General features: G+C 34.5%; 1 protein-coding gene across 1 annotated transcript in view; it reads right to left on the bottom strand.

Moving 5' to 3' along the window:
• The window catches only part of FSTL5 (follistatin like 5), a gene marked incomplete at both ends in the record, with an annotated part of 323640 nt that extends 298956 nt beyond the window's left edge, over positions 1-24684 (bottom strand). Inside the window, 2 exons of the mRNA XM_080617101.1 lie at positions 5391-5424; positions 24562-24684. Coding sequence (XP_080473227.1) covers positions 5391-5424; positions 24562-24684 — 157 coding nt within the window. The remainder of the gene's footprint in view (positions 1-5390; positions 5425-24561) is intronic.
• Between the last annotated feature and the right edge of the window lie 466 nt (positions 24685-25150).

The following is a 25150-nucleotide window of genomic DNA, read 5'->3' as shown; positions in this document are numbered from 1 at the left end:
TAACTTATAAAATATTATTGATATAAAAGTACAGACTAAGTTCAGGAAACTCATGTTCATTAACTCTTCTCAGCCTACACTAGAAACATGCAAAAAACCTCTCCAAAATATTTTTGATAGTGTTCAACAGTAGCTACTCTTATATATAAGATTTTAAACAAAATTTTCATTAAAAAAAAATTAAAGAAAGAGTGCTAGTTAGACTGTACTGCTATTCAAAATCAATTGTGGATCGCACCATTAAAATTCAGATTATTAATACAATTTAAATAAGCAAAATTGCCACACTCATTTTTGAACGACTTGTTTAAAGCTAGGCTTTGGAGAAGAATGGAATAGCATAAAGGGACTACTATGTGGCACACTTAACTCCAACAATCTTCATACCACCTCTTATAAGGTTATACACTCAAGCTAGATGGAAAATAGCAACAAAGAAAGAAAGCTTAAAAACAAAGAACACTGTAGGTCAGATCAGCTAGCAGTGGCATTTCAATAAAAACAAGACTGACAAACATTTAAGAACCTGCCTGCTGTTACCTATATTCTCTAAAAAGTACATTTTTTTTCTGATACATACTGCTCCAGCAGAGAAGGAATACTACAATGTAACAAACTAAAACATTAATCAATTCAGTCCAGGAGGATTGCAGTTCACATTCTAGCCATACTCACATAATACAAGTCTGTTGAAATACAGATTTAGAATAATTTGATCAAGCAGACATAATGAGTCACTGGATACATTACAGAAATGGAGTGCATTTTTTGTCATAGTTAATTGGTTTAACATGACATAAGCTGCTGATGCCATCTATACTGTATCAGAACATATGTAGCTTTGACCATTATAAAAAATAATAACAGCCAGTCACATTGCAGGATAGACATAACAGCTTGCTCGCCCGCTGGCATTTGAGAGTATCTAAAGCCAAGTTGTCACTTTTAGAAGTTATTGCTTTAATTAAGGCCTTACTGTTTTTTCCCCTTAAATTCTTTCAATTGTGAACAGTCTTAAGCATTTTTTCATTCTTTTTTGTCTTACATTTATCATTGTATAGAAGACACCACCACCAATCTGGAATCCCAGACAAGGCCACAAGTGTTGTGCAAGTATGCTAACTTTTTAAGGACTACAAAGCAAGTAAGGTATGTAAGTGATATCCATATGCTATCCTCTTCATTTTAGTAGCTAAAGGTCATAAAAGGAACAGATGTTTGTTAATGATATCAGAAGAGTCTGGCAATATGTTCATAAGAATAGATAATTATATTTTTGAAACTGATCTGTGAGTCAACAGTGATTTCACATGCAAATTATTAAGGTAAGCATGAAATGAGGAGGACTGAATACAATTAGAAACTCAGGCTGTAATTAAAATACTGTCAGTCAGTATTCTCTAAACTGTAGTTTTGACTGTTAATGACATTCAAAGCTCAGATCAATAGTAGGTAGCAAAAATTTCATCAGTATACTATATAGTCAGTCTCAGGTGTACTTAAGTAAAAGTGTTGAAGTTAATATCATTAAAATAATTTGCAGCCTATTTTGCAAATGCTGTGAAAAGTGTATGTTTTTCAAATTTTATCTGGAGCAATATTTATATCTTTCACTGTTATTTAATTTCCTAAAACAAATAGCCAAAATTACACAAGTTGTATACAGTATTGTCTCTTTGTGCCATGTCAGGAAAATGACCACCTAAATTCAAAACTGGTTTTTAGCTTTTCTGGTCTAGTAGATTTTCTCTCTTTTTGCTACTGTTGTTTCTTTGGAATATATGTTACACACTGCTTTTCCATAACAAGATTAATTTTTAGTTCTTAAAAAAGAAAATTATTGTCCTGTAATTCAAAATAACCATGACTGAGTTTAGGAACTGACCATCTGAAACATTACCAGTTAACTGAAGTATTCTGTGACTCACTATTTCCAGGGTGCCTATGCTTTTTCTGAGCAAATGAATTGAGATGGCTTTGAAGTTTGGCAAATCACCAATATGTGTCACTAGTCAGCCTTCTGGTTCTTCAGAAAGAAAAGTTTTCCAGAATAACATTGTTAGAAACAATTTCCACTTTAAAGTTTATACTGTAAGTTTTTAAAAGCACCTGAAAGTCTCCAAAGTTAAGAGTTAGCTGGGAAAAAAATTCTGCACATTGCTTAAATACAACACAATTTGATATTGGCAAACATATTTCCAATTTACTGCAAAAGTATCTATTTTAAAGTCCAGTACAGGTTTAGAATAAAATATTCATTTGTCTGAGGGAGTTAGCATTGGAAAAGAGATGTAAAGGAGGTCAAATTGTGACTCCAAATCAGCAAGAAAATTTAGAGAGGTTTTAGTTGGCAATTCTTTGCCTTATTGTTTCTTCATATTAAAGACATGTTTTATGAAACTAATTTCTTTCATATTTCGCTCTAGTGATAACCATTTTCATGCATGAAGAAGTCTCAGAAGTATAAGGAAGTTTGCCAGTATATACAAAAATTGTAAAATGTTAATGTATTATTTTACATAAAAGCAGTGTTGTTTTTTTTCCCTCAAACAGTGCACACAAAGGTCTATTATCCACTAAATAAAACATGAAAAAGAATATCACAGATCAGAGAGAGATGGGATTAGTGTCAGAACAGGGCATGTCTGAGTACTGGCTTCTATTTTGGTGTGATTGACTTAGTGGCTGACAGTAGAAGTAACAGATGGGAAAAACAAATGGGTCAGAAAAAAGTCAGGAGAAAAAACACAAACAGTACAAAACAATAACATCATTGCTAAAACATGAATATCAATCAGATTTATAGCATTAAATTAAGAAAAATTAAAAAATAGCAGGCTTTTATAACATAGTAAAAGATATGGAATGGTGCTTGTTACTAATGTCTTGATCCTGCTGAAGTCAAAAGGCATTTGACTATAATTCTGTTGCAATACCCTCCTCATAAAAACAGTCTTGTTTATATATATATAATATATATATTATTGATATATATAATATATATATCAATAATATAAGATATTCTTGATAAAAATCAGATACTGAAATACTGATATCAATGGAAGTTATGAGGCACATCAGAGATTCTAGTTTCATTTGGTAGGAATCTTTAACATGAGCTGTAGTTGTCCTCTGTATTAAGACTAAAACATTGGTTCTGAACATTTCAGAATATTAAAGGAAACACAGAAAATGTTTCTGTCCTTTTACCTTATACAGGATCTGCCATATGTGAAAAAAGTAAAGAATATTGTTAGGACCCTGTCCTAAGAGCCTGGAGATAACTTAATGTGCTGGTTTGGGCTCAGAAAGGGTTAATCTTGCTCATAGTAGCTAGTATGGGGCTATGCTTTGGATTTGTTCTGGAAACAGTGTTGACAGTACAGGAATGTTTTAATTATTGCTGAGCAGTGTCAAGGCCTTTACAAAGTCTGCTGTTTACAAGTCTGCTTACAGAGTCAAGGCCTTTTGTGATTCTCATCCCACCCCACCAGTGAGGAGGCTCGGGGTATACAAGAGGCTAGGAGTGTACACAGCCAGGACAGCTGATCCCAACTGACCAAAGGGATATTCAATAACAAAGGGCATCATGCTTTGTATATCAAGGTAGGGGAAGAAGAAGGAAGGGAGGGACATTCAGAGTTATGGCATTTTTGTTCCCAAGAAACTATTAGACATGTTGTATCCCTGCTTTCCTGGACATGACTGAACACCTGCTTGCTGATGGGAGGTGGTGAATAAATCCATTGGTTTGCTTTGCTTGCACGTCTGGCTTTTGCTTTAACTATTAAACTCTCTTTAACTCAAAGTTTTCTCACTTTTATTCTTCCAGTTCTCTCCCACATCCCACTGGGGGTGAGTGGAGCTTAGTTGCCAGTTGGAGATAAACCACAACATTTACCTATCTCACAAGAACACGTGCAGAGCACAACGTATTTGGATACTGCACGTGAAGGGTAGCTGCTTATTGATGATGCAGAACATTTATGATGAAATATCAATCTAACCTTGTTTCATCCAAACCAACCAATATCTTAAGAAGAAACACCTTCAAGATCTTATATGCCTTAAGTTACAAGTAAAATAAAAATCTCTTTCTGAAACTTTCCAATAACATGGAAAAAGAACATATGAAAACAAATAAAAACATTAAAGATTATGAAAAGAGAAGGAAAAAAAAAAAAAAAAACCCAGCCACAAAACAATCCCCAAAAAGCATCAAGCAATTAAGAATACCTCTGTATATATCCCAAAGCCTACTCCATGCATGAGTAGTCTTCCAGACCACTGAAATCTTCCAAGTTGAATTGTCAGTATAGGCAGACACATGCACAGCATGAAGGAAGTTTAGCAGATTGAAAATTTTCTCAAAAGATGTTACAGATACAATCACAATACATTCTGTGCAGGTGGACACCAATATCACTGCCTGTTTGGAGGTAATGGATATCTCCCTACAAGTAGAATGCTTTTCTTTGGATGGAGCTGTGGGCAATATTTTGGCAGCTTTTGAAAACTGTTTCATTTGTTAGTTAACTAAACTAACACCTAATTAATATGACAGTTGAAACTGAAAGGGTTTATTTTACTATGCACACTCTTCAAATGAAGGACTACAGATCCTTCAATGATGTAAATCATCATATCATCATGAATAATGTAATTGTTCTGACACAACTTCAAACAGCTATTGGATTTAGCTTGTCTTCAGATGTCTGTGTCTAGTCTTAGTTGGAGGGAAAGCAAGGAAATTGAGATTAATGAGTACTGTGATACATAACTGAATTATGAACAGCTAACTCAGGTGATAGGATTAAACATGAAATCCACAATTTGGTTTCCTGAACTCTTCGAATTTTCTTGAAACAAAACTGGGATTTTAACCTGGATATTCTATTTCATGTAGTTTTTAGTTACTGGCATACAGTAAGGTGCAGTGAAAGTATAAAAAAATTGTATGCAAAACACACACCTGACACTAGTTTTGCAAGGCAGCCTACTAAGGATGTAATCAGGTTTTGCACAAATTGAAATCACATCCAGTCACAGATTTACTGAATGGAGAGGGAGAAGCTAAAGTGACAGTAGTGATGTTTCACTGAAGTATAATAAGTGTCCATAGCTGAGGACACAAACTCAGCGAGAAGCCATGCAGCCCAGCCCATCCAGAGTACAGCAGTCAGCTTTGTTCATCTCAAGCAGAGTTTCGAAAATAGTAGCTTATTCACTTACTTTCCACATTTCATCACACTTTCCTGAATATAATTTTGTAATTTCAAATACCAAAACACTCAGCAAACAATCCATCTGGATAATGTTTTACCAACAATGGATGTTAGGTTTGTGATGATAACAATTATTTCCACATTTTGAAAATAATTAAAACTTACCTTTATTTCTTGAGCTTTCCTGATTCCTTTCCTGCTGCAATTAAAAGTAGAAAAATGTATTATTTAAAGAATTAGCTAACACAAAAACAACAGACATACAGAGACGGTCTAGTTCACCCTCCTTCCTGCTCCAAGATAAAATTAACTACACTTTGCCTGCTGCAGAAAGATTCCTATGCAACCTGTTTTTAAACTCACCCAGTATTTTTCACGTTTTCCACAATGACATTGATTAAGCATTGGAACACACTGTCTAAAGAACCTGTGCAGTCTCTGTCACTTTATCTCTATCTTGGGAGATGCTCATAATTCATCTGAACAACACCCTGTACAACCTGGGTTGGAACTAGATGATCTTAAGGTCCTTTCCAACCCTAACCATTCTACAATTCTAATTTTGAAGTTACATCTGGTTTAAGCAACTGGTTCAGCTAGATAATTGTAGAGGCCACTGCCAGCCTAAATTACTCCATGATATAGAAAGGGTGTTCCAGAACCTTGTAAGACCTGAAGCAGTGCTTAACTGTCTTCAGTTCCATCTTGAAAAAATGTCAAAATCCCTTAAACTATAAATAATATTTTTTTCTTAGTTTTCCTGAGTTGCCTGCATCTCAGTGAATATAGAAAACATTTCAACTTTTAAGCAAAACAAAGTCATCTTCCCTTCCTTCAGTTATCTCCAAGTCTTCTCTATTTTTAAGAATATTTTAGTATGTGTTGCCTAAAGTATTCTGGTATTCCAATTCAGAGTTGTCTATAAGGATTTTTTTAAACACATCAGCTCTAAAGCTGCATCAGCAACACAGAACATACATTAACATATTTCAAAATAGCATTTTGCTTCCAAAAAGATAGAATTACATAGCTGATTCATAATCAACAGATTTTTCACTATAATCCCCTTAGTTGTTTACTGTAATCCACCAATCTTTTCCCATAGTAGTGTTACCTAGTTATTTCTCATCTTTTTTTTTTCCTTTGAAATACTACTATGTTATGTTTCTCTAAAAATGTGTATGAAAACAACATAAAAATACATTAGCACATAACAGGAAAAGATTCCTTCTACTGAGGCAACACCACACAAAAATGGATATAAACTTCCATGGTTAGAAAACATCAGCTAATAAAACTTCTGAATCTCTTTTTGAATAAGCACACAACCATTTCTTCCAGCTTCAAGATTCCCTTTAAAAAAAAAAAAAAAAAAGAAAAGAAAAAGCAGCAAGTTTATTTAGTTCATTTACCAAAGGACTCACTCTAAATACTCTGAAACGACAACTAAAGTTGACAGGTTTTCTGTTTATTCATCTTGATTCACTGTCTGACACACATCTTGTTGTTTGCTTGGCAAACACTGAAGAATTATTTACAACTCAAACAATAACTGCTACCCCAGCATGTTCTCCTAATTGTATTTTTAGGTTTATTTTATGTTTTGAATGAAAAGTTAGGTCTTCAGAAATGGTGAAGTCCATATAAAATGAAAGTTTGAAAGTATGTAAATCAATACATTTTCCTTAGTAACACACTTGTGCACAACTGTATGTACTCACTGATCACCTTCATATCACCTATATGAGAATGAATACAGTAAAAAAAAAAAAAAAAAAAAACAGCTACGAGAATTTACCAAAGGCAGTAATCTGTCCCCAAAATTTGCAAATTCAGTTTTACAAATGAGATGCTTTTTGTTCTGGGTACTGAAAGGAAGAGAAGAGGGAGAGGGAGAGGTAGAGGACTTCTGCCTTTATTTGCAATAAAATATGGTGTACTAGACTGTAAGGCATTTTCATGTACGTGTTTAATAAATACAATGAATGGTATTTCCTGAAATACAGGATATGATAAGACATGAGTTTGGGTTTAAACTTAAACAGGGGAAGTTTAGGTTGGATATAAGGAAGAAGTTCTTTACTGTAAGGGTGGTGAGGCACTGGAATGGGTTGCCCAAGGAAGTTGTGAATGCTCCATCCCTGGCAGTGTTCAAGGCCAGGTTGGATGATGCCTTGGGTGGCATGGTTTAGCGTGAGGTGTCCCTGCCCATGGCAGGGGTGTTGGAACTAGATGATCTTAAGGTCCTTTCCAACCCTAACTATTCTATTATTCTTTAAGCTATAGTCAGCATTTGATTTAACAGATCCATCTAGTACTTCCTTCAAGTCTTCACAAAGGAGAATTTAGTTTTATTTTAATTTTATATCTTTTAAGAGGTCAGAGAGTGAAACTTAGTGCAGTTTATATGCTCCATAAACACTGTTTAGTCTCACAGAGCTCACTAGTCTTTTTTCCTTTCCTTTAGTTTGCAATTACAAGAATGGAATTTTTTTCCAACAAAGCTGCAAAGCCTATAATGTCTGCTGCTTACACTACAGTAAGTGGGTTCTGAAGACTTAATCCAAGAATTGATTCCTAGATTAGAGCAGCCTTGCAGGAAAGCAATCCTAAAAATCAAATTCTGGTTTCAAAGGAGAAAGGAAACACTATAAAGATCGAGAAAGACTTTTTACAGATAAGAGAGCACAAGAAGATTGGCAAAGCTAGGAAAGGAAAAAAAGTGACTGATGAAATTTTGAAATATAATAAAAAAACCCCAGGATTTTTCATTTAATGGAATACATTAAGATTTCAGTGACTAAAAAAACAAAAAAAAAGGCAAAAAGAAAAAAAAAAATTTTTCAAGAAAAGAAGGCCTTAGCAGAAAATGTCTTTTATTTTCTTTAAAGGCTTTCTTTTTTTCTAATATCTTTATTTTCTTTACTATCAGCTGAGGGTTTTTTAACAGCTTTTTATGACTTAGTTTTCTCAAAAGACTCAAATTTTAATTTTAAGCTGCCATTCAACCTACTAAGAAAAAACTTTTTTATTTCAAGATTAACCAGTGATTAGACTGGGTGTAGCATCTCTGGACTGTGAAATTAACCTTCTGCCTAGGGAAAGCCTACTATAACATTAGACTTTTCAACTGAAAAGAGTTAAAAAAAAAAAACAAAACAAAAAACAAACAAACACAGAAAAAAATATACCGAAGGTGCATTAAATATATCTTCAGATTTTCCTCATTATTAAAAGAAAGTATGTGAATTAATTTATGTAGAAAACAACCATGATGCAATGACTTATGTTAGTGAGTAAATGTTACAAGCACTTATAACTTCAAAAAATTAAGGTCAGATCCTCAAGGAAATAGGAACTGTTCATGCAGATTGGAAGCAAGCAAACCAACCAAAAAATCTCTCAGTCATGGAACATGAGAGAAGTAAAGAAACAATTGCTCATCATGACAGATATTTCCTCTTGCACTTGTGCAGCATGCTAATGGCTTTGATGCTATTCAGCCTGAAAGTAAAAAAATTCTACCAGTATGCTATTAGAAAGCACATAAACATGCTAACATCACTGTACCAAGAAAAACATGCTAATTATGTATAAACACTACAGTGTGGAGGAGTTAGCAGACCTGCTTTTAAACACATTTCTGTTGCCTTTCTCCTATATTGCATTATGTTACATAAACAAGATATTTTCACCTCACTTGTTAACAGTCAAAGAAATGATATATATTTACTATCTAAATAATGCTGGAATGGTTAAATGAACCATAATATATATTGTTCTTTATTGGTATAAATCATCTCTAAGCAGAACGAGTCATCTTGAATTCCAAGATTTTATTTTTTTTTTAGCTTCAAGATAACAAACAGTTTTGCATTTAACAGTTTCCAACCAAATTAATCAGAGAAGTTGCACGGCTTTGCATGGTCTTGTGTTGCATCATATTTTGTCAGCCTGATAAAATGTATTGATGCAGAACATACTAGAACTGTAAAGAAACCTTTCTTGTGCATCTAACAGACTGAATTGAATGTAAACTTTTCAAAGCACTGTGGATAAAAGTGGAGAAAATGTCAAATTTTCTGTTGTGTTTGTGAACTAAAAAAGATCATGGATGGCTAACCACACAGATTGCTATTCTGGCAAATCATAAGTTATAAACGATTCACAACATATATCAAATTAGGCTCAGTAAAGAAACTGATTTAAATATGAACAGAAATGCCTTTGCAAGGTATAAAAGCTCCTTTTCTAATGCTATTTTCTCTTTGTCTTAACACATCAATAGTATCAATATCTCTTAAAACATCCTAACATTTTGACATTGTCACTGTTCCGAAATGACATATTTAGTAAATAATGTTGGTATAGTGTCAAATTTTATTTAGAAAAAAGGCTTCATTTTAGCAAAAGAGGAGTAGAGCAGGATGGCCAAAGGAACTCCTAAAGTACAGTGATTCCAAAGAAGGCACACAGCTATTTAGAGAAAAGATTAGAGCTGCTCTGTAAAGGTAGATAATATTCTAGGACTAAGAAAATCCACCAGGCAATTTAGAAACAGTAAAGCTAGTTTCTTAGCCCCATTTAAATATGTATCATGTGCACTTTCTTTGGTTTTCCCTTTCTGAAAGAATAGTTGGTATTTATAAACTATGGATGGCAAACAGAAGCATACTGACTTTGACTTAATTCTGTTTTAAAAAGACAAACTACATACTTGTATTGCATCTAGAACCTCACTCATCTCTCTGCCTGAAACATCTGCCGAGGATCTGGGTATGTGTCTGCCAGAGTGGGCTAGTGGTAAAGAGCCTTGTTTCTTTCTTGTAAAATTCAGGCAAAGTCTTTTTTTCCATGCTGGCTGTATTTAGAAAGAATTAATGGAATTCTTAAGATAAACAAAGTGCTAATTAGTCTAAAACATATGGTAGCTTGTCCTTGATATGTGACAAAAATTACAATAATTTAATAAACATAAACCGCTAATTACAGAAACTCTGCTGGAAGAGGGAGTGCAAACTTATTTGCTAGATTAACATTTTATAATGAAAATTTTTCATCAGTCATATCAAAGTGTAGTTAAAATGCAGAAAATTAGGTTTGTGTTCATTATCTTTAATGTTCATTCTGCGGTAGGGGTCCTTTGTTACTATCTAGTCACTTAAAGAAATAATTAAAGGAATAATTGTTATTAAAGATGATTTTTCAGTGAGAGAAGTACCAAGATAATTCTTTCTACCAAGCTGTTAAAACACACACAAGCTATATTAGCTTGTATTAATGTATATTAGCTTATATTAATACAACAGCTTTAATTACAAGAAATCTGAATTCTAAGTGTGGAGAAACTTCTTATTCATGGATGAAGCAATAGTGTGGTCACAGCCATAGAAAGCAAGTGCACACACAGCACAGAACAATTTGGTAAACTATTCCCAGAACCAATTTGATCACTGACATTATGCTGAACATTTGTGCGCCAAAAAAGTTTCACAGAATCAGACTTCATCAGACTCTCAGCAACTGCAGTACAATAGCAGTTTAAACTAAAAATGCCTGCAAAGCAGAAGCAACAACGTTTATGTTTGTAAAGCTATTCTGTTAGGAGCAGTAAATGAGACCTCGCTTACTACAGTAAGGAAGAAAGAATGAGCGAAAAATGATTCATTTTCCTGTTGCTCTTTTCAGAACACTACCTACTTTTAGTAAATTACTAAATTACAAAGAGCGCTTTGTAATTTAGTGCTTGCAGCAGGATTCTTGCACTGGCATTCTGCATACACAGCCCAGTACTGTTAGAGACAGCCACCATTTATGGCACCAAATTATGGTAAAATAGTATACCACAGTTTGTTCTTATATCAATTAACACACCACATGAATGTAAGATTGTGTGAAGGAAACAAGACGTGGAGCAAGGTAGCTAGGGAGAGATAAAGTAAAATATACAGCTGTTGAAGTTTTCAGAAGCAATGACATTCCCAGGATTAGGTATTACTAGATATTACATTCTTAAAACAAGCCTTACAGGCCTCTGGAGAAAATTTGATGCAATCTTGAATTCATGAGCCCTTATGGAAATGGACCCAACTGTATTTGGGAGGCCTAGATACAAGACTGAAAGACTTGTTTCATTAAAAAATAGAAACAAAACCACCCCAAAACGCCAGCCCTACAGAGGTGGGGAGAACTGTGCAATCTGATGATTTGCTTCTTGATTTGCTGATTTAGAACCCCAAGGAATACAGAGAACAATCACGGCAGTCCCAGGAAGGGAAGTATAAAGCAGTTGTTCCTCTTCGTGTGCAGCAAATTACAACCCCTCAAAGTGAAGCAGAAGCAGAGAAGAAATAACAATATGCAGAAGTTCCACATCATCTTTTCTATACCTATATACTTTTAAGAAAAACTGTCTCTAGACCAGGGTCCAAAAAAAGAAGCACTTTCTTCTGTCCACTTACCAGCTGTGGAAGTTCTACACAAAGCCTAATCCACAGTTTTTCTATTTAGGCATTATCCCCCAGATGTGTTGATAGGGCACATACTAGTCTTAAAGGAATCCTCGGATCATGTAAAGCAGAGCAGATGAAAAACCATCATCTTCAAGGTGAAATCTGGGATAAAGTTACAGTCTACCTCTTAATGCTCTGTAGTACCAAGCGCAAACTTCATGCTAATCTCACAGTAACATTGTATACACCAAATGTATACACCATATATTACATTCAATAAAATAATCCTTTTCCAAAATAGGCAGAGAAAGATGAATGCATTTTAAAAGCAACAATTCTTCTGGCAGAGTTGTTCATGATTCACGTAGACACATTTCCTAAACTGCTGCCTAGTGTAAAAAGACCTCCGTGCATAGGGCTGCAGGCAGCTCTCAACAGAAGCACCTTAGAGTTAGGCTTATATACCCTGATTACTACTGCAGTTGAAAAGAAGTTGAAAAATAGTTTTGATTTTTATCTTATCTTTGAATTTAAGAATCTTAAGGATTCAACAGGCCCAAGAAAACAGTAAGCAAAGGCCAAATACAGTCTTTTTTCAAGTTTACTGAAGTAGAGAAGGGCCTGTTTTCCAAATTTTGTCTTTTTTAAAATGCAAAAAATAAGAAAATCTTCATGCTGGTGTTAAGGATCAATTATTTCACAGGCTGTTACCCTTTCATACATACATTGCTTTCATTAGGGCAATTGTTCTGAAACAACTGGCCACAGTTCTGAGCAGAATAGAAAAAAGTAGTAATAATTTATTATTTTATTTTTTTTAACCCAACAGAACATGCATAGAAGCTTCCCCTGGGTAAATTTCTTAGGCAGCTCACTCTTACAGAAATAAAACATAACTATAACTTATTTAATATGACTTTGTACTTTCTTTGTTGATGACAGACCAAATACATCTTTCATAGTACATGACAGAAGAAAGTTCTACCGGTGTTATATATGGCTGTGCAGTGTTGCTGATTTTCCAGTGCTTTAATCACTAAAATACTTAATCCATGGTTTAAACGGTGGAAGAAGTATACACTTTTGCATTGAAATATGTACCACTAAAACCAAAATAGCTTATATACTGAAGATTGTTGTCGTAGTTTAAGCCCAGCCAGTAACTCAGAACCACGCAGCCGCTCGCTCACTCCCCCTCTTCTTCCTCCCCTGGCTCCCGGAGTGATGGGGAGGAGAACCGAAAGAATGTAACTCCCATGGGTTGAGATAAGAGCAAGTCCAGTAACTAAGGTATAACACAAATCACTACTGCTACCACCAATAATAATAATGATAAGGGAAATAACAAGGGAAGAGAATACAACCGCTCACCACCCACCGACCAATACCCAGCCTGACCCGAGCAGCAGTCTAGCCCTTTCAGGTAACTGCCCCCAGTTTTACCTCCAGGGCATGACGTGCTGTGGTATGGAATACCTCTTTGGCTAGTTTGGGTCAGGTGTCCTGTCTCTGTTTCCTCTCGCTTCCCCTCCTCCCTGGCAGAGCATGAGACTCAGAAAGTCCTTGGTCAGCCTAAACATTACTTAGCAACAACTAAAAACATCGGTGTTATCAGCGTTGTTCGCAGGCTGAAAGTCAAAACCACAGCACTGCACCATCTACTAAGGAGAAAAATGACTGCTACTGCTTAACACAGGACACTTGTATAAGCCAATTTATGTAGTTAAATCCAGGCTACAATTCTGCTTAGCTGAATTGGAGAAGCTATGAATTTTACATAAATGATAGTTATACAGAAGTAGATTATTGCTATTTGTGCATATTTTGCTTTAAACTTGAAATGGTCATTCAGGGTAGAATTACTTTTCCACGTATAGACAGTATAAGACATACTTTCTTCCAGGCTACCAAGAAAAAATAAGAAAACATAGGACAGTGGAGATAAGGTGCTGTAGAAAAGTATATTCATCTCCTCTAGCACATAAGCTAATCATATTCAGTGTATATATTTATTTTGACAAAGAAGGGGGAGAAAGATCTCCAAGAGGATATATTTTAGCTTACTAAATGATCACTGGAAATTCTAAGGGACAGTATTTGATGGGTATTCTGTTATCTTCACCCTCATGACAGCTCCTAAAAATCCAGGTACCCTCACAATTACTGAGAAATATTATATTTCCTGATAATATAGTAGGCTTTTTTTCCCAGAAAAACCCAGTATAGATGGATCTTAGCTGCACAGTTCCCACTGACATCAATGGGAGTAATTTGTCTAACCCACCTCCTTTTTTAAAAAATTTCGGAGATGGTTTTTAAGTGTAATTTTCTAAAAAAAAACATAATGTGCATTGCATTTTATAATTCAGCCTGTCTGAAGCTCATTTAGGTCTTATCTTTCCTCTTCGCAAATTTTTGTCTAGGTAAAAGAAAATCTGCAGGAAGAATGACAATTAGAGAGCATAGTCATCCTCAATCACCTTCTTACAATCCAGGGATACAAGTAATATTTAGTCAGTGTTGGGACATAATTACGGGTGAAATTGTAGTACACCTATCATATTGATTAAAACCAATATGCTGAGAAATTTCTAGGAATTATATTCTGTTTCTACCATTCATCTTACAATGGCAGATAATGTAGTATTACAAAGGAAAAAGACAAGTTCATCATAGGAATATTAATCCGTTGCCCTTCTGTAATATATTCAACTATATACTTGAGGAATACATTCATTTTAACCAGAGATTTGATGAAAGGTTATACCATATTACCTACTGTGTGATATTCAGGAAACTGCAAAGTAAAATTAGGATGATATTTTTTTCCACTGAATCTTTGAAAATTCAAGATTAGCTCAGCATTTGATTGCTGAATTTCAACTAACTTTTCAAAATGAATCACAAAGTAAAGCTATATAAACTGCAGATATGCCAACAATTGGTTACAGTTTCCCTACTGTGAAGTAGGCAAAGTATTGTAAAGCTTTTAATTATTTTCTCTTGGAGCTCATGCTGGAAGCAAGTAGGTTAAAAGAAAATATATATATATAGATATAGTACAGTTCCTTCTTTATATAAAGACATCTTTTTTTCTTCCCTGCCCTGAACTGATACTAGTAGGCACAATTAAAACAGTGTTTGCTTTTAATAATAAACTATAAATAATGTCTTGCAAACATTTTCTTATACCAAACCAAAGACTTTCATTACATTCCATCTAATGATAGAGTAGATACCAGGAAGCAGTCATTGGAAGGAAAAGACATTTGTGTCCAAATGATGAACTCTGTTATTTACAAATTTGAAAATATTGAGGTAGAGAAAGTATTTGAAGACTCAGTAAATTATTTGAAAGACATGCTTTACATATGGCCAAGTTACAGATGGAATGAATGAATTACAGAAATGGGAGACCTTTATATGGGAAGTCAGACTGGCTAATGCTCAGACCTTAAAAAATAAACAACAAACTGAAACAAAACAAAAAAAACCCAACCAACCTCACAGCAAAAAACAGAACAAACAAAATAAATAAAAAAAAAAAGGGGGGGGGGGGGGGGAAGAGGGACACAACACACCAAACCAAAACCAAAAAAACCACCACCAGAAATAAAACACAAACTATCAGTTGCAATGGGATGGGTCTTTCACAATTTTTAGGATCAGTTTATTGTTAATAGTTTAGTCACTGTTAATTGTAACATCTTTTTATTCAGCAGAATTGTTAGATCAAATCATGTAACATCACCTAATGTTAGATATACCAAGAAAACTGCGTAAAATCTATTCAGGCAATATAATATTAATTTTTTATTACTTGTAATCTTCAGGTAACCGTAATAGAAGTTAATACCATTACCCTGAGCCACTCTACAGAATAGGAGATTGTGCTGATGCCTCAGAAGAGTGATAGACCTTACTTCTTAGAAATTACAGTTGAGTGATAGGCTGTTTATTCCAGATTACAAACCCAGAGTTATAGGCTATACATTAAACAAATGACTGATAATTTTTGTTTGGTTTGTTTTCATGGGACAAGGGGACATAGAAGGAATAAGCTTGTAAGATTTTTCTTATTTCAAATTAATATTTTGTTACAACATATTGAGTAAAGGAATTCAATTGCAAAAGGTTATTTCACAGAATGAAGAATGAGCATTAAGCAGATGTTATTAATATCACACAGAGCTAAAGAAATTATTGCTGTTCTACTTATTTTAGATAAATGTACTGTTCATACATTGCATTGTTGATACCTCACATTCATTTATATGAACAGTATAAATGTAGCCTAGTTAACAAACTACATTAAATGAAAACTTAAAATTGACAAAGAGCTAAAAAAAACATGCCAAGTGAAACAATAATCTCTTGCTCATCTCTTGGATCATTTTTAACAAATAGTAACACTTGTTGGGTTTTTTTTATTAAAGTTTGAGAGATCTTTGTTTTGACTTTTATGTTTTACGCATTAACCTGCCATGTTCTTAAAAGCACTTAAGCATACTCATACCAATGCATAAATATCAAAATGGACATAATTAAGATACCTTTTCATTAAGCTGACATTAGAATCTCCATTTATTTTGTGTATCAGGCCTAAGCAGAGCTATCAAAACCTTTAATGTTTTCAATAGGCAGCTTGATGCTTAGCACCATTATTTGAAAGACAAATAAACCCAGTGGTTTGTGGTTGCTTGGTTGTTTGTTGGGTTTTTTTGCAGGTTGCTTCATTTGGGTGGGTTGGGTTTTTTGTTGCTGCTGTTTGGCTTTATTTACTTATGGGGAAAAAAATCCGAAACTGAAAGACATCATATTTGCTTAGCTCTCAGTTGAAGGGATTTGAGCATACTGATGGATGTAGTGTTCTTGTCTGGTAAGATTTACCATGGATTAAGTTATCAGAAACAAACAGAATGCCCTGAACGGGACTACTTACATGATCCTAAAAGCAATTAAAAAAAAAAAAGTAGGAATAAAAATAAGATGTCATGACAACTATTGTAATCTATGCAGTCACCCTACCCAGAACGGGAGGCATTTTAAGGTAAGCATAGACTACTTCAGTAATAAATGTCCCCAAGTTAAAATGAGAGAAGAGGCTTTTTCACTGATATTTTGCTTTATAAACAAGCAAGATAAACTCAAAGAGCTTTTCAGCTACAAAACTCTCAAAAGGAAAGGCTACTGTACATGTTTATACACGTTTATTATTTAATAATATTTGGATATTGATTTTTACATATTATTTTTCACATTATAAGCATATGTCTATGCTACAGGATATAACCTTTGTTTTAACAAAACAAGATAATAAGGGTCAAATAAAGATAAAAGTCACTGTCTTCTAGGTAATGAAAATAGGTATTAAATCTCTGGAAACAGTGATTGAGAAAAAGAAGCCATGGAAAAGAATAAAATAAAACATTTGAATGATAGAAAAAAAATAATAAAAGAGATTGAATTACATACAGAGTAGTCTTGAGGATCTGAAGGGTAAGAGACAGGAAGAAGGGCATGGGAAAGCAGCCAGACCCCATAAACTTAATGTAGCAACATACACTTCAAGTATCTGGCCTCTTTCATCATCTTTGAAATTGAAACTGCACAAGTCTGAGCAAAAGCAAAGCATCTCAAGAAATATATAAAACAAACACCTTCTGGCTTTGTTTTGCTTTGATTTTGATTGTGATTTGTGACAATGATTTGCCACTTTAACGGAATATGGAAGAAAAAAAATACTAACCAAGAATCTGAAATAATAGCTGATATAGATTGTGTTTGCATCAACTCCCAAACACCAGAAAGGCACAAAACCATTGTCTAATCTATTCAGAGGCTAACTGTAAATCTTCTTCCTAGAGCACAATGTGAGAAGGCCAAGCTGAGTACTATAGAAGACGATTACATTACCTTCATCAACCACTACTTTATATATTATTCTTTGTTGCTAAGCTGACAGGTGAAATTAAAAAGGCAATGTTAATCAAAAGGTAGATAACACACCTGGTTCTTGTCACCTCTTAAAATAACTGGGTGAGATTAAACTTTTCCACAGTGGTGATTTTCAGTGATGGGACCACAGAGAAAGGCACAGCAAAAGATTCAGTACAGTAGTAAAGATGAACCTGTTCTTCCTCAGTAGCCTCAAAGATTTGACTAAAGTTTACAGCTATGTGTTGCTAATGAGTTAGCGATGGAAGCATCAGCAGGCAGCTTGAAAGAACTTTACACCTGCCTTAATTCCAGACTCTGCCATCCTCCTGCCCCAGACCCCCCAATGAATGACCAGAGAATGACTAGTTGCAAGAAATTTTACAGATTTTACAGGCAGCTTTCCTAAGACTTCTTAAATAATGCTTTGAGCATGTACTGAGAGACAGCAAAAATAATGTTTAATTTGCATCAGCTTATTAATATGCAATGATTGTAATGGGACTTTAAAAAAATTAGCTATGCCTTTTGAATGCTACTGCCCACAGGAAAAAGCAGATTAGAATGCAGAATGTATCCCTCTCCCTGAGAAAAGTAAAATAAAATTTAAAATAAGTTTCCTAAGACTTCTTGACTACAGTTAGAAAATAAATTAAGGAGGGGGTGTGGGGGAAGAAAGTGAGCTTTGTTACTGAAACGAAATCCTGGAATTTGCATAGGACATAGATACTGTGTTCAGGGAGCCTCAGAAGGAAGAAAAACCTCTTGTTACCTTACAGCTGAGAGCAGCATTGACATGCTCAGGAAGAGCTCTGTTCTTAGTCCTCAGAAGTCACTGCTGCATATTACTGCAATGAATTTTTCTACCCTCTCTCTCTCTAGAACAGAGGATTTTAGAGGATCAAATTTTATGACTTCTCAGATCCTGCAGGCAAACAGGCTTGCCAGATAAACACTGTGAACTATAAACCTTAGGTTGTTTGGAGACCAGACCACACAAGGAAAGCTCAGGCTACTTTTCAATCCTGAAGTACTACTGTCTGCACATTTCTTTTTTGGCTATGATACCTTAAATGAAAATAAAATCATTGAATACTCAGCCTGCCTGTATTTTACAGGCATTTTATTACAACACAGAATGTGCTATTAATTGAGGTAGAACATTTTATAACCTTTAGGCTAAAACATAAATGCAGAACATATATTCTACGCTTTGTGCTTATACATTCAAATTTGTCTTTAAGAAACTGGAAGTGCATGCTTATGCCACTCTGTCTGCTCTCTTGCTTTGTTTCATTCATTCAAAATCATTATTGCCTAAACACTTCTAAAATGGACCCAATTCTAATCTAAACCTAAACTGACCTAATCCTGAGGCCTAAATTAATGAAAACTGAACTGCCTAATTTAACAGCAAACAGCAACAGTAGTAACGGAGGGAGAGGCAAAAAGGGAGAGAGGCAGGTTTCCCACAGGAAGTCAAAAGAGCTATTTTAGTTTGGACAAATAACCCAGACAAGAGTGAGCACTGCACGTCTGACTCAGATTCCATTAGCCCTTTGGTAAAACAAGACAAAATGCAAATTACAAGAATATTCATTAGGATGCTATAAATTCTTCCTAATGATTTCAGGTGGGAACCTAGGTACTTAAAAATTGCATACAATACTTCAGCAGCAATGCAAAAAGACTCCCAAATGGAAAGTCCCTTACAAACTTTTTCAGTGTTTTGACAAATGAATAACCAAGATTAACTGGCTTAACAAAAAATTCACAAGCTATTCAGACATAGCCTGATATTTTTCAGCATAACCATGTAAGTGTAAGCTGTGGCAGTTTAACAAAGGAAGGGGACTGAAAATAAATTTAGAGCAATGCTTTGTAATATTTTTTCTCCATTCTAGTTCAAGTCAACTCATCTTTTCCCATCATATATAAATGATGCAATTGAACGTTTGATCTTCATTGCCATTATAATGGCCATGGTAATGAACAGTACTGTAATTATAGTTTGGGCCATAATTATAATTTAGGCACGAACTGCTGCAAGTTCTTAGACTTATATTTTGTAAATTACTGCAGATTTTCTGTTAGAAAACTTCCAAAAAAAATTAAGCTAATACTTGAAAGTCAGCAACTCATCTTAGTTACTGGATATTAAAAACTCCACTGTAATACTAAGGCAGTTTCAACTAATATAAAATAAAATTAGAAAACCTTTTGTTAATACAGCATATGATAAATTACAAAGTTAACTGGAGAATAGTTTGTTATTTCCTACAGATCAAGTTTAACACAAAAATAATTATTTCTACACAGTAAGATATTACTGCATATTTAAAGAATAAAAAGAGGAAAGCTGGGAAATCAGCATTGTCTATAGCACTAGATCTAACTTTCAGTTAGTGCCAAAACATGGCAACTTCACATACTGTCAAACTACTGTGACATTAGCCAAGGAAACACCGCAGCCCAGACTCAGAAATTAGCCATCTATATACTTAAATATTTTTATATTTATATAAAATATAAATATTTATATATATTTATATATTTATATAGATCATATTTTACTATGTTTTTCTGCAGTTTTAACAAAAAAAAAAAAAAAAGTAATGTTGGAGACTGAACAATAGTGGTTTCAATTGCTACTGAAAATGCTGGTTTCTTAAAGGCAGCACTATTATCTTCTAAAGAAAACCTGGATGTAGAATCTTATACACTGCAGCACTGAAAATTTCTATCAATAAGAATTTCCACCACTGAAAAACGATACAGCTGTGGCATAAGAATTAAATTAGCTATATTCTAATCTATTGCAAGTATCATGAGATATCACCATATAATTTTTAAAGAATCAGTCCTTCTATTTAATCTATTATAAACAATCTAAAAAGACCCAAAAATCTATGGAACCATGAACACAGACAATGCCATCTGTGGAGGAGGAAAATTATGTATCTGAATATTCTGTTACTGGAAAAATACATGTTCATTGTCCTTTTTGAATGCAACATTCAAAAGGAATGCTAATGGACATGATAAAGATGATATAGGTATTTTCCTAAGTAAAATGATTTGAAAATACTTTGGACAACCTATTAATCAAATTGGTGCTATAAATATTTGTTATTAAAACATAAAGAACTTCTCAATTTTATTCAGCACATATTTTACTGTCAACCCATTAAAACAGTAGATTGAGGAATATTGCCTCTTGTTATAACTCAACATTCAGATTTTCTAAAAACATTTTTTAAATAAAAGATTTTGTAAAAACTTTATTAAAAACTTTCATAAAAGATTTTTTTTAATTCTAATTTTTTTAAAATATCTTTAAACCTTTCAGTAAAATACCACAACTATTAGCCTAAATATATAAATCATAAAAAATATATAAACAGATTATATTATAGGTCGTTATTTATTATGTATTATAATGAATCACAGAATGGTAGAAGAGACCTCTGGAGATCACCTTGCCTAACCTCCCTGCTCAAGCATGGTCATTTACAACAGGTTGCCCAGGACCCTGTGCAGACTTCTGAGTAGCTCCAAAAATAGAGATTTCACAAGCTCTCTGGGCAATCTGCTCCAGTGCTTCGTCACCTTCACAATAAAAAAAAAAAAAAAAAAAAAAAAAAAAGAGAAAAGAAAAGTTTTGTTACATATAAAGTTTTTGCCTAATTATAAAATTATTTCCTTACACATGCTTTTGTCACGCGTTCAGACTATCATGCATTCAGACTAAAGGCCTACTTGCAATTTCTGTGCATGAGGCACTGAATTTGGTCATAATGCCTCTTAGAAAAGCAAACCCTTTTTTATATGAATGGTTTCTATCATGAACACAATTTTTTTCAAAGTAAAACCTAAGTACCAACAGAATTGGTTTTCTTTGCAGTCTGACATTTGGAGTTCCTCTGGCTGGACTACCATCTAAATAGAATAAACTTTTATTAGAGCAAGAGCAGTTATGGAGGGGGGATGGTTTGGAGGGTTTTTTATCTTTTTTTATTTCAAATCTTTGCACTCATAAACTTGCATACATATTGCTTGATCAAAGAAAATGTAACTCTGCTGGTATGCATTATCATCTTCCGTTTGTAATAAGTATTCTACTCTCATAACTTTAATCTGAACACTTGATATATCAAGTGTTTGACTGAAGCAGGAAGTCTTCCTTAATATATTATTTATGTGTTTTGAATAAGTGTATCTATACCAGAAGTTGTTTTAAAAATTGTCTTCAGAAAAGTTCTGCACTCTTAGGGTTTTTTTTATACTAATATGTATCCATAATACCAAAAGCTGAACTATAAACCATTTTTTTTCATCTAGAGATATTGCCTAGTTAAAAAAAACCAACAACATATTTTCTTTGGTTTTCTTCAGAATAAAGTTTTATATCATGCCTCATCATTCTTTTTTCTATTTTTTTATTCTTTTTTATAAGACTCATTTTATTTCCCTTTAAGCTTTATCTTTTTTGAAAATACAAAATCTATTTACAGGATGTTCCATTTGCTTCTATTTTGTATATATTCATATTTTTATATGTTTTTCAAAAATATATAATGAATAGAGAGGCAAAGTCTCTTACCTTTCATGTGTGTATATATATATGTATGTGGACACAGGCACAAGTGCGTGTACAAAGCCTCCAATATTAAAATGTTTAAGACAGCCTATTCTAAATATTATATGAGCATCATCAGAGGATTAGAAGTGTTATTAAGAAACAGCAACATATTATTAGTTGCACATACAATCAATAATCTAAGAGACTATCTAAATCTCAGAAATGATGTTCACTACACCTCATGTCCTGTTCTTGATTCTTCTCACATTCTTCATGGCATCGTTCTGGTGGTTTTTGTACATGTGATTTCTCTCTCACATGCTTCATTCCATGATTTCATTACTGGTCTCCCTCAGTCATTCTGGATTTCAAAATATTTTATTTGTCCTATTTTGTTGTATTTTGTTTAAAGCTGGCAAGTGGAAGTAAACTGATGAGACAAAGTTTGTGTTTTTCAAAATATTTGGTGTAAACACCTATGTGCTTACATAGTTATGTATTTATTTGTCTGGGGTCTGATGCAGTCTTTATTCTACTTGAACAGCATTCCCAAGAGGATGCATAATTTTGTAGTAAAATTTAAATTATAATATTTTATTTTTAATTTGTTAGAAACTTTTTATATTTAACCTAGATAGTGTATAATAATCAGCAAATAGGCAAATATTTTACTTGTTTGAGAACTCAGCTATCAGGTCCTCCTCTTTATATGCTGAGATAGATAGAATCAAATGCCAAAAGCAAGAGTAAACTCTTCTGGGGCAAACTGCTTAATATCTGAAACCAGAGCAGGTAATCAGGTAATAACTTATCACCTACAACTTTCAGATATAAAGAAGTGGAAGAGAAAAATGACAATGAGAAACTTAACATGAGCCGGCAGTGTGTGCCTGCAGCCCAGAAAGCCAACCATATCCTGGGCTGCATCAAAAGGAGCGTGACCAGCAGGTCGAAGGAGGTGATCCTGCTCCTCTGCTCTCGTGAGACCTCACTTGGAGAATTGTGTGCAGTTCTGGTGTCCTCAACATAAAATGGACATGGAACTGTTGGAACAAGTCCAGAGGAAGGCCACGAGGATGATCAGGGGATTGGAGCACCTCCTGTATGAAGACAGGCTGAGAAAGTTGGGGCTGCTCAGCCTGTAGAAGAAAAGGCTGCATGAAGATCTCATAGCAGGCTTTCGGTACCTGAAGGGGGCCTGTAAGGATGCTGGAGAGGGACTCTTCATCAGGGACTGTAGTGATAGGACAAGAGGTAACAGCTTAAAACTTAAACAGAGAAGTTTAGATTGAATATAAGGAGGAAGTTCTTTACTGTGAAGGTGGTGAGGCACTGGAATGGGTTGTCCAAGGCAGTTGTGAATGCTCCATCCTTGGCAGTGTTCAAGGCCAGGTTGGATGAGGCCTTGGGTGGCATGGTTTAGTGTGAGGTGCTCCTGCCCAATGCAGGGGGATTGGAACTTAATGATTTTAAGGTCCTTTCCAAGCCTAACTATATAACTAATTAATAGAAACTAACATTTAGAGTTTCTAGTTGAAGCACCCACATTCAGAAGAAGGCGGAAAAGAAGTTTTGTCATCTTTGTTGTCCTGATTGTAGGCCTTATGTATGGCCCCTTAGATGTTGCTTCAATGATTACCATGCCAAGAAGAAACAAAGAAGCTGATCAGATAGCTTCAGACAGCCCATGGAGATAGTACAGCCCTTTTCCTTGTATTATATAACTACCATGGCAATTTCCCTCCTAGCTACCAGAAGGGCATCAGGATTCGTTAGCTGAGAACTGCTTTGGAAGTCCTGGATTCATGACAAAGGTGTGGCAAGTAGGCAAAATTTGAATGACATACAGATCTTGAAGCTGGGAAACCCAGAATCTCAGGAAACATTTGCATTACGCCACAGTTCAAAACTCCTAAATTCAACGAGCGCTGTGAACATCTACCTCATGCAGACAAGTTTTTGTTGATCAGTTAACTTCAACAGTATGTTTCTTTGACAGGCAGTTCTGGGCTGCTTGGCCTGAAATCCAGCAAGTACTGGGACAAATCATTGCCTCAAGCAGATGCTGACAGTTGCTTTTAGAGACAACCTCTCCTGGCTCTCTCTCCAAGTTTCTGTTGATATATATAATCTCTGTTTGTGAAACTAGAACAGTTTAGCTCACTATCTTTGACAGATTTCTGGACTTTCAAATCAAACCAGCACCCCTTTATTTGCCAGATCAAGTCTCTATTTTTGCAGGTGTTGTTACTGAAAAAGTTAATTCTGAGTATTACTCCAATAAACACAAACAAGACAAGGCTGGTGTATAATTTATCCCTCCATCACGGAAGAAAAGTCAGAAGTGCTAGAGAATAATCTGTACCTTGTGACGTAATCTTACTAGGGGCTGATAAGGCTGAAAGTCGTATCTTTCCTTGGCTGGCCACCCGTCTGCTCCCAGCAAAATGCATCCAAGAAGTAAAACAGTTGACCACCACATAAACATCTTTACAGGTCTGCTCCTATCAAAATAAAATGTTAAAGTTCAGTGACAGACTGCAATATTACTTTGGCACAATTCATACCATAAAAGTTTACAATACTGATATGCCATGTGTGGACATGAATAAATATCGCAGAAATAGGGTAATCCATCTGGCACAACAGCAAAAAGAAATACAGGTACTAGTATTTGGAACCACAATATCAATTAGGTTGTGCTGAACTGAACGTTTTGTCATAACTATTCAACACTCATATGAGAGGCTTGCTGACCAAACAACCAGGAAAAGCCTCAGAAAAGACTTAATAGAAAAGCAGTGGCAAAAAATTCAACACTTTTTCTCAAATGAAGAAAAAGAGATGATTATCAATCACATGTTCATCAATATTTTCTTTTAAATATCATCTCCTGTGATGCACTGTTCACAACCTAAAAGTGTAAAACACCTAGCATATATCTATTATCATCT

This window comes from Psittacula echo (assembly GCF_963264785.1).
Source record: "Psittacula echo genome assembly, chromosome: 1".
Classification (NCBI taxonomy): domain Eukaryota; kingdom Metazoa; phylum Chordata; class Aves; order Psittaciformes; family Psittacidae; genus Psittacula; species Psittacula echo.
Note: the sequence above shows the minus strand (reverse complement) of the source record. Positions and strands in the feature narration are given on the sequence as shown.